This window comes from Ochotona curzoniae, unplaced genomic scaffold (genome assembly GCF_017591425.1).
Source record: "Ochotona curzoniae isolate NIBS_2020 unplaced genomic scaffold, NIBS_Ocur_1.0 patch386, whole genome shotgun sequence".
NCBI lineage: Eukaryota > Metazoa > Chordata > Mammalia > Lagomorpha > Ochotonidae > Ochotona > Ochotona curzoniae.
The window spans coordinates 31681-44579 of record NW_024466957.1 but is presented as its reverse complement, the minus strand read 5'-3'; the positions used below and the strand labels follow the sequence as shown (position 1 = coordinate 44579).

Here is a 12899-nt window from a genome sequence, read left to right as displayed (position 1 = left end):
ACCCCTCACCAGGGATTTGTGTCCAGGCATGCGCCACGGTGGGCGTTTTGTGTCTCCCCACTCTGTTCTAGTAGGAGCGCTGTGTTATGCCTTGCAAGGGAGGGGCCCAGCTCCATGTCCGCCCAAGCTCTTCTGTTGGGGAGTCGAGTGTCGGTTCTTCATGGTCCAGAACTGGGCTTGCTGTGCCTGCCCCTGCTGCCACCCAGGGAAAGGCGAGAATTGATCCCGGTCCTCCTGCACCCAGTGTGCCACTGGGTGAGAGTGAGCGAGGGCACCTGGCATGTGTGCACGAATTCTTCAGCACCAAGTATTTGTAGGCTGCTATAACAACACCTCGGTGAGACGTCTCTGAAACAGTGGAGACCCATCAGGCCTGAGGCCTGAGAAGTCCAGGCCCAAGGCCCCAGCAGGCACAGTGTCCGCTGAAGCCTTTCCTGCCAGCTTGCTCTCTGAGTACCGATCCCAGCCTTGAGCACTCGGGTTGGCAGACACGGATTCTTTCCTGCACTCTGGGTCTGTGTGCTGCGTTTAGCTTCTGATGACCAAGTGGAGGGTGGCTGGAGGCACGGGGCTGGCTGGGCTCAGGTATGCTCTGTGTGAGGCAGCCCCGGCTTGCCACTCTGGGTGCTGTCACTTGAGGAAGATGTGGGCAGCCTGCATGCATTTGATGCGGGCCGTTCCCTGGGCCAGGCGCTGCAGTTGAGGATGAGGCTTCCTTTCCTCTCTGAGCTTTCTAAGGATCCCGGCCTCTGGCCCATGTGGTGGACCTGCGCGTCCTTGTCATACTCTTCCCCAGGAACCAGGACCTGCCAAAGTGGCTGTGACCAGCAGCAGCAGCAGCAGCATCCCAAGTGCAGAGAAGGTCCCCCCCACCAAGTCCACACTCTGGCAGGAAGAAATGAGGGCCCAGGACCAGCCGGACGGGAGCAGCCTGAGTCCAGCTCAGAGTCCCAGCCAGAGCCAGCCTCCCGTGGCCAGCTCCCTCCGAGAGCCAGGGCTGGAAAGCCGAGAAGGTGAGCAGCATATGCTGGATGGGTCTAGGCAAGGGGCCCTGTCAGGCCCCCACAGCCCCGGCCTCTGGTCGTGGACTGTAAAACAGGAAGGCGGTGCTTTCATGACCCACCCCAGGCATCGTGGTCACTGTGGGAGCAGGCCTCTGCTACTCACATCAGGCCTGCATGTGTAGCTGTACTAAGCCCCATGCGCATGGCTGGCATCGCCCGTGTTCTGCAAGTACCAGAGGCTGTCCTCTTTGCCCCCGTGATGTCACTGCCCTGGCTGGAGTCAGGTGGAAGCTACTGGCATCACTCCACGCCCCACCCCTGCCCCCCGCTGTGAGGCTGCCTGATGGGATGACTGTTCCCCTCTGCCTCCGTCGCCCAGACCCCGGAGGATGTTGTTTCCTTCACGTGGCAGACACATGGAGATCAGGGCCATGCAGGTGGTCCCAGCTTTGCTGCAGCTCCTTGGGAGCCCCGGGCAGAGGTGTCGCCATCTTCCTTAGGTGGCCTACGCCCGTCTGTACCACAAACACAAGTCTCGTTTCTGCCAGTCCTGCGTTCTGACCTCCCCCTAATGTTCAGGGAGAACAGAGGGCCACTTGGCCCTTGGCTGTCTGGTTGGTATCTGTTGGAAGCCCCTGTCAGTGTCCTGGTCAGGACGGCTTTTGCTCTCCTGGCCACACGGCAGACCAGGCTGCAAGGAGAGATGGGCCACGAGAAATGGACGTCAGAACATTTCATTCCCGTTCTGTGCTCTGACTTGGCGTGCACATCACATGTTAGCCTCGCAAGATAGAGAGGTTGTCTCTGCTTGAATGCCGTGTGGGATTCTGTTTGTTTAATTTGAAAGAGTGACAGAGCGGGTAGTTCACTGGTTCACTCCTTAAGTGCCCACAACATCAGCGACTGGACCAGCAGCTCCAGCCAGATCTCCCATGTGTTGGCAGGGGCCCACGCCACCGTCTTCCCAAGCACATGAGTAGGGAGGTGATTCGGAAGCAGAGGTCTGAGTCGGTCCCAGCACTGTGATGTGGGTGTGGGTGTCTCAAGCAGCCACATGGCCCCTCAGCCCCAGGTCCCAGGCATGGGCTTTCCAACAGCCGCAGGGTGTCCAGGCTGCCATGGGCTGACTCCCTCCTCACTTGCTCCCTTGCAGAGGAGAGCACCATGAGCAGCGACCGCATGGACTGTGGCCGCAAGGTCCGTGTAGAGAGTGGCTACTTCTCCCTGGAGAAGACCAAGCAAGACCTGAAGGCTGAGGAGCAGCAGCTCCCCCCACCGCTCTCCCCTCCCAGCCCCAGCACCCCCAACAACAGGTACAGTGGCCCTGAGTCACCCTCCCAGGAGCTCTGCCATCCCCTTGACCCACCAGGTCTTGTAGCAGCCGGCCGCATGGTCTACAGCACCTCCCTTGGCTCCCTGGCCGTGGCCGGTCGGCCTTCCACCCACACGGACTCTGGCTGCGCTGGGAGGCAGGGGCCTGAGAAGCCGGGGAGCGCCTTTGCCTTTAAAGCCAGCAGGCAGTATGCCGCCCTGGCCGACGTCCCCAAGGCCATCCGCATCAGCCACCGAGAAGCTTTCCAGGTAGAGAGAAGGCGGCTGGAGCGGAGGACTCGGGCCCGGAGCCCTGGCAGGGAAGAGGTGGCACGTCTCTTTGGCAATGAACGGAGGTAAGGAGGGCATGGGGTGCTGAGCGTGCGCGCGTGCACACACACACACACAAACCTGGGCCGTCCTAGTGCGTATCCCCTCTAAGGCTGATACACGCGCACACACACACACCTGGGCTGTCCTTGTGCGTATCCCCTCTAAGGCTCACACACACACACAAAAACACACACACACACACACAACACACACACACACGGGCTGTCCTTGTGCGTATCCCCTCTAAGGCTCACACACACACACACACACACACGCTGTACTAGTGTATATCCCCTCTAAGGCTCACACACACACACACATACACAGACACACACATGGGCTGTCCTAATGTGTATCCCCTCTAAGGCTGATACACGCGCGCGCACACACACACACACACGGGCTGTCCTTGTGTGTATCCCCTTTAAGGCTCACACACACACACACAAACCTGGGCCGTCCTAGTGCGTACCCCCTCTAAGGCTCACACACACACACACACACACGCTGTACTAGTGTGTATCCCCTCTAAGGCTCACACACACACACACACACACACACACACACACGGGCTGTACTAGTGTGTATCCCCTCTAAGGCTGATACACGCGCGCGCACACACACACACACACGGGCTGTCCTTGTGTGTATCCCCTTTAAGGCTCACACACACACACACACACAAACCTGGGCCGTCCTAGTGCGTACCCCCTCTAAGGCTCACACACACACACACACACACACACACACACACACACACGCTGTACTAGTGTGTATCCCCTCTAAGGCTCACACACACACACACACACACACACGGGCTGTACTAGTGTGTATCCCCTCTAAGGCTGATACACGCACACACACACGCACACACACACACACACACACACGGGCTGTCCTTGTGTGTATCCCCTCTAAGGCACACACACTGCCCTGCCATGGGTGCATACTGGCTCTTTACAGACATGTAATAATAGTGCGCACATGCACACAGTACACTTACATATTCTCACACGCACGGCTCCCACAGGGAACACACCTCCTTTGGACCTGGGTCCGTCCCTCTGGAGAATTTAGCTCCTGGCAGCCAAGTGCAAGGTTTCTGAGCCAGAGCCCTGCAGCTTCCTGTCTCTGCTTCCCAGAATCGGACGTTTTAGCCCCTGCTGGGCTCTCAGCTGTCTGGGCCACGTGGGGTTAGGTGGATTGTGGGTGGGAGGGAACGGGTGTAGGGGGCATGCAGGGACAGTGTGCAGAAAGGTGGGGCAGGCACCATTCTCTGAGGACCTACCTCCCCAGAATCACAGGGAAGCCCGAGGCAGACAGTGACACCAGGTGTGTCCTGGAGGTGTGGCCCAGATGAGGTGACGGAGAGCCCATGTTTCAGGGAGGATGGGTCTGGACTGCCCAGCAGAGCTTGCTCCCATCCGAGAAGAGGCACGCTGCTCGCCAGCCCTGCCCTTGCTCTGCTGCCCTAAGCTGCCTGGAGCCAGGGCGGGCTCAGCTGTGAGGCTCATGAGCCACACCAGGATGGGGAGCCCCGCCTGCCCCTGCATGCGGGAGCTTTGCCTCAGCCACAGCTCCTGACACTCAGCTCATGTTGAGGCTTCCCCAAGCAGTTGTGTAAGAGGAGGGTCAGAACCGGGTTGTGTAAGTTTCTAGAGTGGGCAGTGGGCTCTGTCCCTTGAAGCGCAGATCACAGGAGATGCTGTTGTCTCCTGCTCGCTTTCTGGCTCTTGGCGGATGTCCTGGATGGGAGGGGCCCATTCTGGACTAGGGACAAGGTGTTGGAGCAAGGAGAGCAGTGGGCTTCTCAGAGGGAGGCCATGGAAGCCGAGGGAGTGCTGAACAGCGTCTGCGTTCCTTGGCGGCTGGGCTCCCTCAGTGTGACCCGGGGCTGGGGCCAGGCTGCCCCTAGCAGCAGCTGAGGCAGTGTGGAGGCCGGTGGGGGTACAGGGGCTTCATGCTGCGCCAGGGGCAGTACCCGACCACAGAATGGATGTGAGCATACCTGCTTGGTCTTGCTGCCACTCGGGGAAGTCAGGCTCCCAGCCAGGGCCCACTGCTGCCTGTGGGGCTTGGCCTGTGCATGCTCTTGGTCCCTGGGGTACCCGCTCTGCTGCTGATTCTGGAATGGCGCTTTCTCTCTGGCCTGCTGATGTCTGACTGGCTGCCGCTGCCCAGGGGCCCCGCTTTCTGATCCCGAGCCACCGGAGCAGAAGCTGCACAGCAGCCCGAGAGGGTGCACAGCTGCCTGGATGGCGGCACAGGGTCCTGCAGGAGGGTTCCTAGTAGCCATACCCCTGTGAGCAATCCCTTCCCAGCCCGTTGAGCCCTGGCTTCTTAGATGCTCACTGCCCTCTCCAAGCGTGCCAGGTGGGGAAGCCAGGGTCCACACTGGACTGCAGGTGACAGTCAGGCAGGTCCCCTGTGGTCCCGCCCCCTCACCTCCTCTTAGTGCCCAGCCAAGGGGGCATTTGTTGTCACTCCTGTGGTGACCATGGCACTGTGGCAGGTAGCTAGCCTTCCATTCGGACCCCATGCACCACTTGCTGCTTCCTGAGGACTTTATATGCCCCAGGGTCAGGCAAAGGTGCCCTCAGGCCAGAGCAACCAGACACAGGCCCATCAGTGGAGCCAGGGTCTTTTTTTTTTTGTAATTGGAAAGTCAGGTATACAGAGAGGAGGACAAAGAAGAAGATCCTCTGTCTGATTATTCATTCTCCAAGCGGCCGCAACAGCTGGAACTGAGCTGGTCCAAAGCCAGAGGCTTCTTCTGGGTCTCCCACATGGGTGCAGGGTCCCAGGGCTTTGGGCTGCCCTCGACTGCTTTCCCAGGCCACAGACAGGGAGTTGGATGGGAAGCAGGGCCGCCAGCATTAGAATCTGCGCCCAAATGGGATCCCAGGGTGTGCAAAGCGAGGACTTTAGGCCCTGGAACCAGGGACTTGTTCAGATCCCTCTGTCCCAGCTGTAGTCACCGGCTTCCCTTCTTTGCCTGGTGATGTGGCAGCTTCCTCAGCTTCTCGCTCTCACCCTGCCCTGCCCCCTACCTTCACTGCTGAGTCGGGCAGGCTTGCGTGGCACAAGCTCCCTCCTTGCAGCTGTGCGTGGAGCCAGGGAGGTGCAGCAGAGAGCCCACGGGCCCGCTCCCGAGGCGGCTCTCCTACTAGCTGTCCACTGCAGAGGGCTGCCGCTTGGGAAGGCACGGCTGTCTCCTCCTTCCCCGCAGCATCGGGTTCTGGTCTTTTGAGGGTGAAGCCCTTCACTCCCTGTCCCCAGCCCTGGCCACCCACCCAGGTGTCCCCAGGAAGGCTGACCCTAGGCCTGGTGAGGAGGGCTCGGCGGGCACCTCAGTGTGTGTCCCCGTGTCCTGTGGATGATTTGGATGGGAAGTTGTCTGGCCCTTTCCCGTGACTCACTCTCCAGCCTTGTTCTCTTCCAGGTCTTGCCCTCTGCGCCCTCTGCTGTGCCTCCTCCGCCCGCTTCGCTCCCATCTCAGCTCCGGCACTTCATCACCTGACGAGGCCGCCAGCCTTGCCCACGAAATCAACCTGCTTGTTTTTGTTTTGATTTGGAGTTTGATTCCTTTTACCTGTTGGCGGAAGCAATGTTAATTCATGGGCTTCTTTCTTGCTGCATTTTGGGCGCCCAGGGTGGGGGCTGCACCTGATCCAGGGGGCGCAGGGAGCTCGGGGGCCCTCTGAGGTGGTGGGTTCCTTTCGATCATGCCTGTGCCTCTGGAGAGGCTGCTGGGTGCCGAGCAGTGTGCGTGCCAAGGGAGCCCACACCACAGAGCCCATGGGGTCCACGCCTGTGGGGGCACAGGGGACATGCCACAGGACACTTGGCATCCCCCAAGGTGGCCTCGGGGGGACTGAGCCACCTCGGGGCCTGGGAAGGACCTCTCCCGCCACAGCAGCCATGCATCCTGTCTTGCAGGAGGTCCCAAGTCATTGAGAAGTTTGAGGCCTTGGACATTGAGAAGGCAGAGCACATGGAGACCAATGCCTCAGCTGTGACCCCACCGTCGAGTGACACGCGACAAGGTCGCAGCGAGAAGAGGGCATTCCCTAGGAGGCGGGTGAGCACCGAGGCCCAGGGAGGGCCAGCCCTGCCTCCTGGCAACGTGGTGCACCCTGGCCCTCACACTGGAGACACGCATGGGCCAGCCAGGCTTCACTCTCTGAGCCTCCTCTCTCCAGGAACTTCTTGAGGGCAGAGCCGTCTTGCGTATCTCTGTCCTGAAACTTCATCCATCTTCTGGAGAGATACTCTTGCAATCTTAGACGCCAGCTTGACCCTGCAACCTATCCGTGGCAGCCCAGCAGCAAGGCTACCCATGCCACCTGCCTTCCTCTTTCTTTGCAGTGGCAGCTGCACCCCTCTTTCTCCACTCCCTGGGCCTCCTGCAGTCCTCTCGTCTCCAGGCCACCCAGTCTGAGTCCGTCTTCCTTCCTGGCTTCTCTCTTGCTCGTGAGGTGTCCAGTAGTACCTGCTGTGCCACTCGCTGCCACAGAGCTGTGACCCCATGCAGGCAAAGTGCCGTTCTGATGGCCAGGGTGCTTGAGGACCTGAATCATGTCTTGCCCTGTTGCAGACTGCCCTGAGAGCCTGGGCAGCGCTTCCCCCGTCCAGGAGCAAGGCCCTTCTGCTCTGGGCGGGTGGATGGCCCTGGCTTGCCGGCCCATGCTCCGCCCGCATTGTTCTGGGCCTCTCTGACCGGCGGCTGCTCTCTGCCACAGGACCTCACCAGCGAAGCCCCCACAGCTCCGCTCTCAGACGCAACGACCTCCCCCCTGTCTCCACACCGACGAGCCAAGTCACTGGACAGGCGGTCCACGGAGTCCCCCATGACGGTGAGCCGGGAGCCACCTTCTCTGCACACCTCCGTAGGCTGGCCAGCCTGTAATTCACGGCCCTCGTGTCTGTGGGGAGCCTACCCACGAACCTACGGACATCAGCTTCCTGCTCTTGTGGGCCTGGCCGAGCCCTGGGTGTCCTGTAAGGAGGTTCCCTAGAGTGAGGGTCTCGCTCTCCCTCTCCTTTTGTTTTAGGTGCTTGTCTTGGTGGGCCTTTAGCAGCAGGGACTGTGCCTTGCCAGGAGCTTGTCCTGTTCTCAGCCATGCTGTGTGGGAGAGCAGCCTTTCCCAGGTCCCCCGCCTGGCCCAGTGGCCTGCGCACAGCGGCGCAGTCGTTGCCTCTCCAGGCAGACTCCTGGGACTGGGGCAGCCTCTGCCCCTTACCTCAGACACAGCTCAGTTGGGGCTGCTCAGAGAAACCCCAGGCCTCTCTCCATCAAGTTGCTTTCAAGGGCGTGGCCCCGGGTACAGACCCAGGGCCTTCTACTACTTCCAGTGAGGCAGGGTGGCCAGAGGGGACCCCTGGCATAAGGGCCATCTCAGGTGGGGTCCTCAATGCTCGGGTTCCTTGCCTTCTGGCAGGTGGGGCCGGGCTTGCTCCTGCTCTCATCACCCCAGGCCCAGCCTGCACAGCCCCCACAGAGACTTCCCTGCCAAGCTGCGTCCTGGCTGCAGTCACGTGTCACCCATTCACTCTGATTCCCTTCTGGTCCCAGGCGTCTGCACACCAGTTCTGGATCAGGATGGGCAAGCGGGAGTGCGGAGGGGCGGGGGAAGGCTAGCCTGCCTTCTGGGCTGCTCCTTGCCGTGTGGGTCACCTCGTGGGAACGGTACCTTCATTTCCTTCCTGTCTGCTGCCCTGCCTCTCGCAGGAGTGGTGGCTGTCTTGTCCATGACCTCAGTGGCCTATGGTCCAGGCCAGGCTGCTGTTTCCTCACCCAGATGCAGCGTCTGCTGGCGTCTGTTTTCGGTCTTCCTGGGCTCCCGTAGGACTCTCAGGGTGCTCCTTACCGCTGCTCCCATGCTGCCTTCACTTCAGGGCTCAGAGATTCCATCTCTGGGCTGTCTGCCTCCACACAGGCCACACAGGGGGCTCTCGGGGTATCCCTGGCTGCTGAACGCTGTGGCTGTCTCCTTCCCCCAAGACGTGTGTGTCTGAGGGCAGCACCCACGGGGACTGGGGGCCATGTCTCTTCCTGGTCCCCGTCTCGCCTGCACAGAACCTGGGCCCTGTCGGGCACGCCCGTGCCTGTGCCCCAGGCACCCCAGCCCTTCACTGAGATGTTCTTTCTCTCTCCCTTTCTCAGCCCGACCTGCTGAACTTCAAGAAAGGTTGGCTGACCAAGCAGTATGAGGAGGGCCAGGTGAGTATGGTGCTGGCCCTGGCTCCCAGCAGCCATCTGTGGCACCACTGCTGAGAGGTACTTCTGAGTGGCCCCTCCAGGCCTGCTGGTGCCCACACACGGGGACATCTTCCAACGTGATCCTCTGCTGGAGGTCCTCCCCAAAGGTCCCTAGGGGCCCAGTCCCCCAGTCCCCATGACCAGGGAAGGACTCTGCTTCTGGCCTGAGGCCACCAAGAGACTAGTTCTGCCAGGATGCCATCGCTGGACCCCGAGAGGAGCAAGGCTTACGTTCTTGCCCTAACTTGGGCAGAAGGAGCAGGTTGTGGCCAAACTGTGGGCTACGGGTGTGCACGAAGTCCCTTCCGCCCCACCCTCAGGCTCCTCTGTTACTTCCCAAGCCACTGTGCCACAAGGTCCCATGTATCTGCTCCGTATCCAATGCCCTTGGCCTTGCCTGAAGACTCAAGGGTCCCTCCTTGCTACCCCGTGAAGACTTGGGACTCTGGTGGGTTAGTTTGTTCCTGCTTCCTGCAGGGGCACGCGCCCATCTGCTTGGCCACCAAAGTGGCCGTGACTTGTCACCACCACCTGCAGAGGGAGTTGCCACTTTCACAGCCACCTGTGTGTTGTGATGGGTCCAGCCCACTGCCTGCAGCCTGCAAGGCTCTGCTGGAGGCTGCAGGGCACTGGTCACACTCCCTGTGGGCACACAGCCCTGCTGGGTTAGCCCACTCTTCGTGCTGGCTGATCGTGGGAGGAGCTGCTTAGCAAGCCCCCGAGGTTGTGCGTGCTTGGCTGCCTGTGTCCTGGGCCGAGCCCTGTGTGTGCCGTCTGCCCTCTGCTTGCCATGTGCTCAGCGGGGCCCAGGCCTGCGGCGCAGGCAGCTTGGTGGGCTTGAACCTGGCTCCCGTTTCCCTTTCAGTGGAAGAAGCACTGGTTTGTCCTCGCCGACCAAAGCCTGAGATACTACAGGGATTCCGTGGCTGAGGAGGTGAGTGGGCAGCCTTGCCAGGCGTCAGGCATTGCCTGTGGGTCCCTGCCTCCTGCTGCACGTGTGCCCCCGTCTGTGCTGCTCTGCTGCTGTGGGGACGGCGGGTGCTGACTTCCCCAAGGCCACACGTTAGCCTCTGAAGGTGGTAGTTTCCAGCAGCTGCTGTTTCGCTTGTTCTCTGAAACCGATGGAAACTTGAGCTTCGGAGAAGCAGTTGTTTTTCTGTAGAGATGAAGTGAACCAGCGTGTCAGGAGAGTGGAACCTAAGCTTGCCCTGTGCCCTGGCCAAGTCCTGGAGAACCAGGGGGTTGTGGCCACTGGAGGGCGCTGATGCTGTAATCAGATACCAGCCAGAGGGGCTGCTTCTCCCCGCCTCCACCCAGTCAGCTTGCAGAAATATTGGACAACTCTGTAATTACCTTCTTCCCGGAAATCTTCCTCTGGAACCCTTCCTATACACTTGGGTACAAGCTGCCTTCAGCTAGTCACCCCACGAATTTGTCATTACGGGGAGGGGGAGCGGTTCAGCAGCCATTCTTGGGTGGTATGCATGTGTACACACACACATACACACACCACACACAGGGTGGACGTGTGCCCAGTGTACACACCCCACACACAGGGCACAATCCAGTTACATGCATTGTACACGCAGGGTGGACACACTTCACTTGGGCACACAGTGGACACATGGACAGGATGCATGCTGTGACCGCAAAGTGGGCACAATGCTCAGTGACCAAGGGGCATGAGCATCACATGCCTGGACAGGGTGGGGAGGTTGCCCATGGACTGAGACAGGCACAGCGGTATGTGGAGGAAAAGCATGTGTGTTTGGTTGTGTGTGCAGGGCATCTGGGTAGACCCTTTAATGGGAGCACAGATGGCCAGGTGGGCACATTCCTGGGAGCCGGCAGGAAGTGCAAGCCTGAGGCGTAGGCCACGCCAGAGAGAGGAGCCCTTGGTAAACGACAGGAGAGCTTGCGAGGGCGATGCCCAGCAAGGCATGGGATGTCAGGCTCCTTGGCGCTTCGCAGTGCCCGCTGTGGTCGCTCTCATAGCGACGTGCTGGTGGGACAGAGCTCGTGGGGACAGCCTCAGTCATGCTGGGTTTCAGCTAGTGGGCCTGTGAGGGTCGCACTTTCCCACTCCCACAGAACCGGGGCCGGGCAGGAACGCCAGTTCGTGACTGAGGGGTGGGGCAGCGCTGCAGGGGTGGCAGCACACGCCAGCGTCTGTTGTGCTGCCCGCTGCAGTGGCACAAAAGCAGTAGCAGGTAAAGCTGCTAGTTCCTGAACACACTTCACACTGCCCAGCCAGACGTAGTGATCCTCGAGGTTATAATCTGTGGGGCTGGCATTGTGGTGCAGTGAGTGTACAAAGACACAGGCACGCTCACACTCCCTCTCACACTTGCCCTGAGGTAGGCCCGCTAGGGAGCGGCTGTGTGGAGGGCTGTGGCTCTCATAGGGAGAGGTGGTGATCGGGTGTCTGAGCAGGGCGCATTGCCGGGCTGCAAGCCAGCGGGACAGGGAGTCCGCACATGGGCTCCTGTCAGGAATCTCCTGACGCCTTCTCATCTCTGCAGGCGGCTGACTTGGATGGGGAGATCGACCTGTCCACTTGTTACGACGTCACGGAGTATCCAGTCCAGAGGAACTATGGCTTCCAGATCCATGTGAGTGTGGGAGGGAGAGAGTCTGCTTTCCCACATGCGGCAAGACCAAGCCCTTCCCCGTAGCACCGTGTCCTTCTTGTAACACTGACACCTCTTTCTATTTATTTATTTATTTACTTTATTTTATTGGAAAGTCAGATATGCAGAGAGGAGGAGAGACAGAAAGCAAGATCTTCCGTCTGATGATTCATTCCCCACGTGACCACAATGGCCAGAGTTGAGCTGATCTGAAGCCAGGAGCCAAGAACTTCTTTCTGGGCCTCCCACGCGGGTGCAGGGTCCCAAGGCTTTGGGCCGTCCTCCACTGCTTTCCCAGGTCGCAGGCAGGGGGCAGGATGGGAAGTGGAGCTGCCGGGATTGGAACTGGCGCCCATATGGGATCCTGGCACATTCAAGATGAGGACTTTAACCGTTACTCTATCACACCAGGCGCACTCTTTCTCTTTAAAGACTTGTGTATTAGAGAGAGACGGTCACAGATCTTCATCCTGGATGGCTGCCCTGGCTCCCCGGTGGCTGGCAGAACCCGATGGTGTGGGCCTTTCCCAGTGTGTCAACAGGAGCTGGATGGGAGATAAAGGAGCCTGCCCTGTGATGCGTTGAGTGCGCATCATAAGCAGCAGCGTAACCCACTGCCCACAGCAGCGGACTTTACGCATTCTCCTTTGTTTTCTGATCCTGGATTTGGGGCAGTTGGAAGGATGTGGGACTTAGAAGGGATGTGTGTTGCTGTTTAAATCTTTTTTCCCCGAAGTCTTGAGGGGTGTTCAGATGAGCAGAGAGGCCTTCAGAAGCAGCCCGAGGGGCTGTTGTAGTGCAGAGTTAAGCCACTGCTTTGCATGTCTGTTCCCATGTCACAGCTCCAGTTCCAGCCCTGGCTTCTGGGTCAGCTGGCTCTATCTGTTGCCCTGCCTTTTAAAGTAAGTCTTTAAAAAAAAAAAAAACAATTGGCAATTCAAATAAGATGGTTCTTTAAAAAATAAAAAAGTTATTTGTCAGCTGGATTGACAGTGAGAAAGAACAGCCAGCCCTCTCTCTGCTGACCCACTGCCCCAATGCCATGGCGGCTAAGCCTGGGCCAGCCCAAAGCCAGGAGCCTGGAACTCCCGGGGTCTCCCACACAGCTGGCAGGGGGCTGGAGCAAAAGTGGAACAGCCCATTTACCAGTGCTGTGGCGTAACGGTGCAGTGCTCCGCGAGGGGCCTAGGGCCCAGGGTCTCTGCCCCCACGTGAAAAGCCACGGGAGGCTGCTGGCTTGCGGCCAGCCCAGCTGCAGTTGTCCTGGTCATTCGAGAAGTGAGCCAGTGGGTGGAGGATCTTTGTCTCCCGGCCCCTGTTCCCTCCAAAACTTTCAAATAAGTTAGTAAAAAAAAATTT

At 59.5% G+C, this 12899-nt stretch overlaps 1 protein-coding gene across 2 annotated transcripts in view; it reads left to right on the top strand.

The window, feature by feature from the left end:
- The window catches only part of LOC121167534 (myosin phosphatase Rho-interacting protein-like), a 93000-nt gene that overhangs the window by 58580 nt on the left and 21521 nt on the right, over positions 1-12899 (top strand). The window contains exons 6-12 of one of the 2 annotated variants that reach the window (XM_040997004.1): positions 797-1013; positions 2158-2671; positions 6588-6729; positions 7391-7504; positions 8815-8871; positions 9776-9844; positions 11433-11522. In XM_040997004.1, coding sequence (XP_040852938.1) covers positions 797-1013; positions 2158-2671; positions 6588-6729; positions 7391-7504; positions 8815-8871; positions 9776-9844; positions 11433-11522 — 1203 coding nt within the window. The remainder of the gene's footprint in view (positions 1-796; positions 1014-2157; positions 2672-6587; positions 6730-7390; positions 7505-8814; positions 8872-9775; positions 9845-11432; positions 11523-12899) is intronic. The other variant, XM_040997005.1, reaches the window with a different exon arrangement.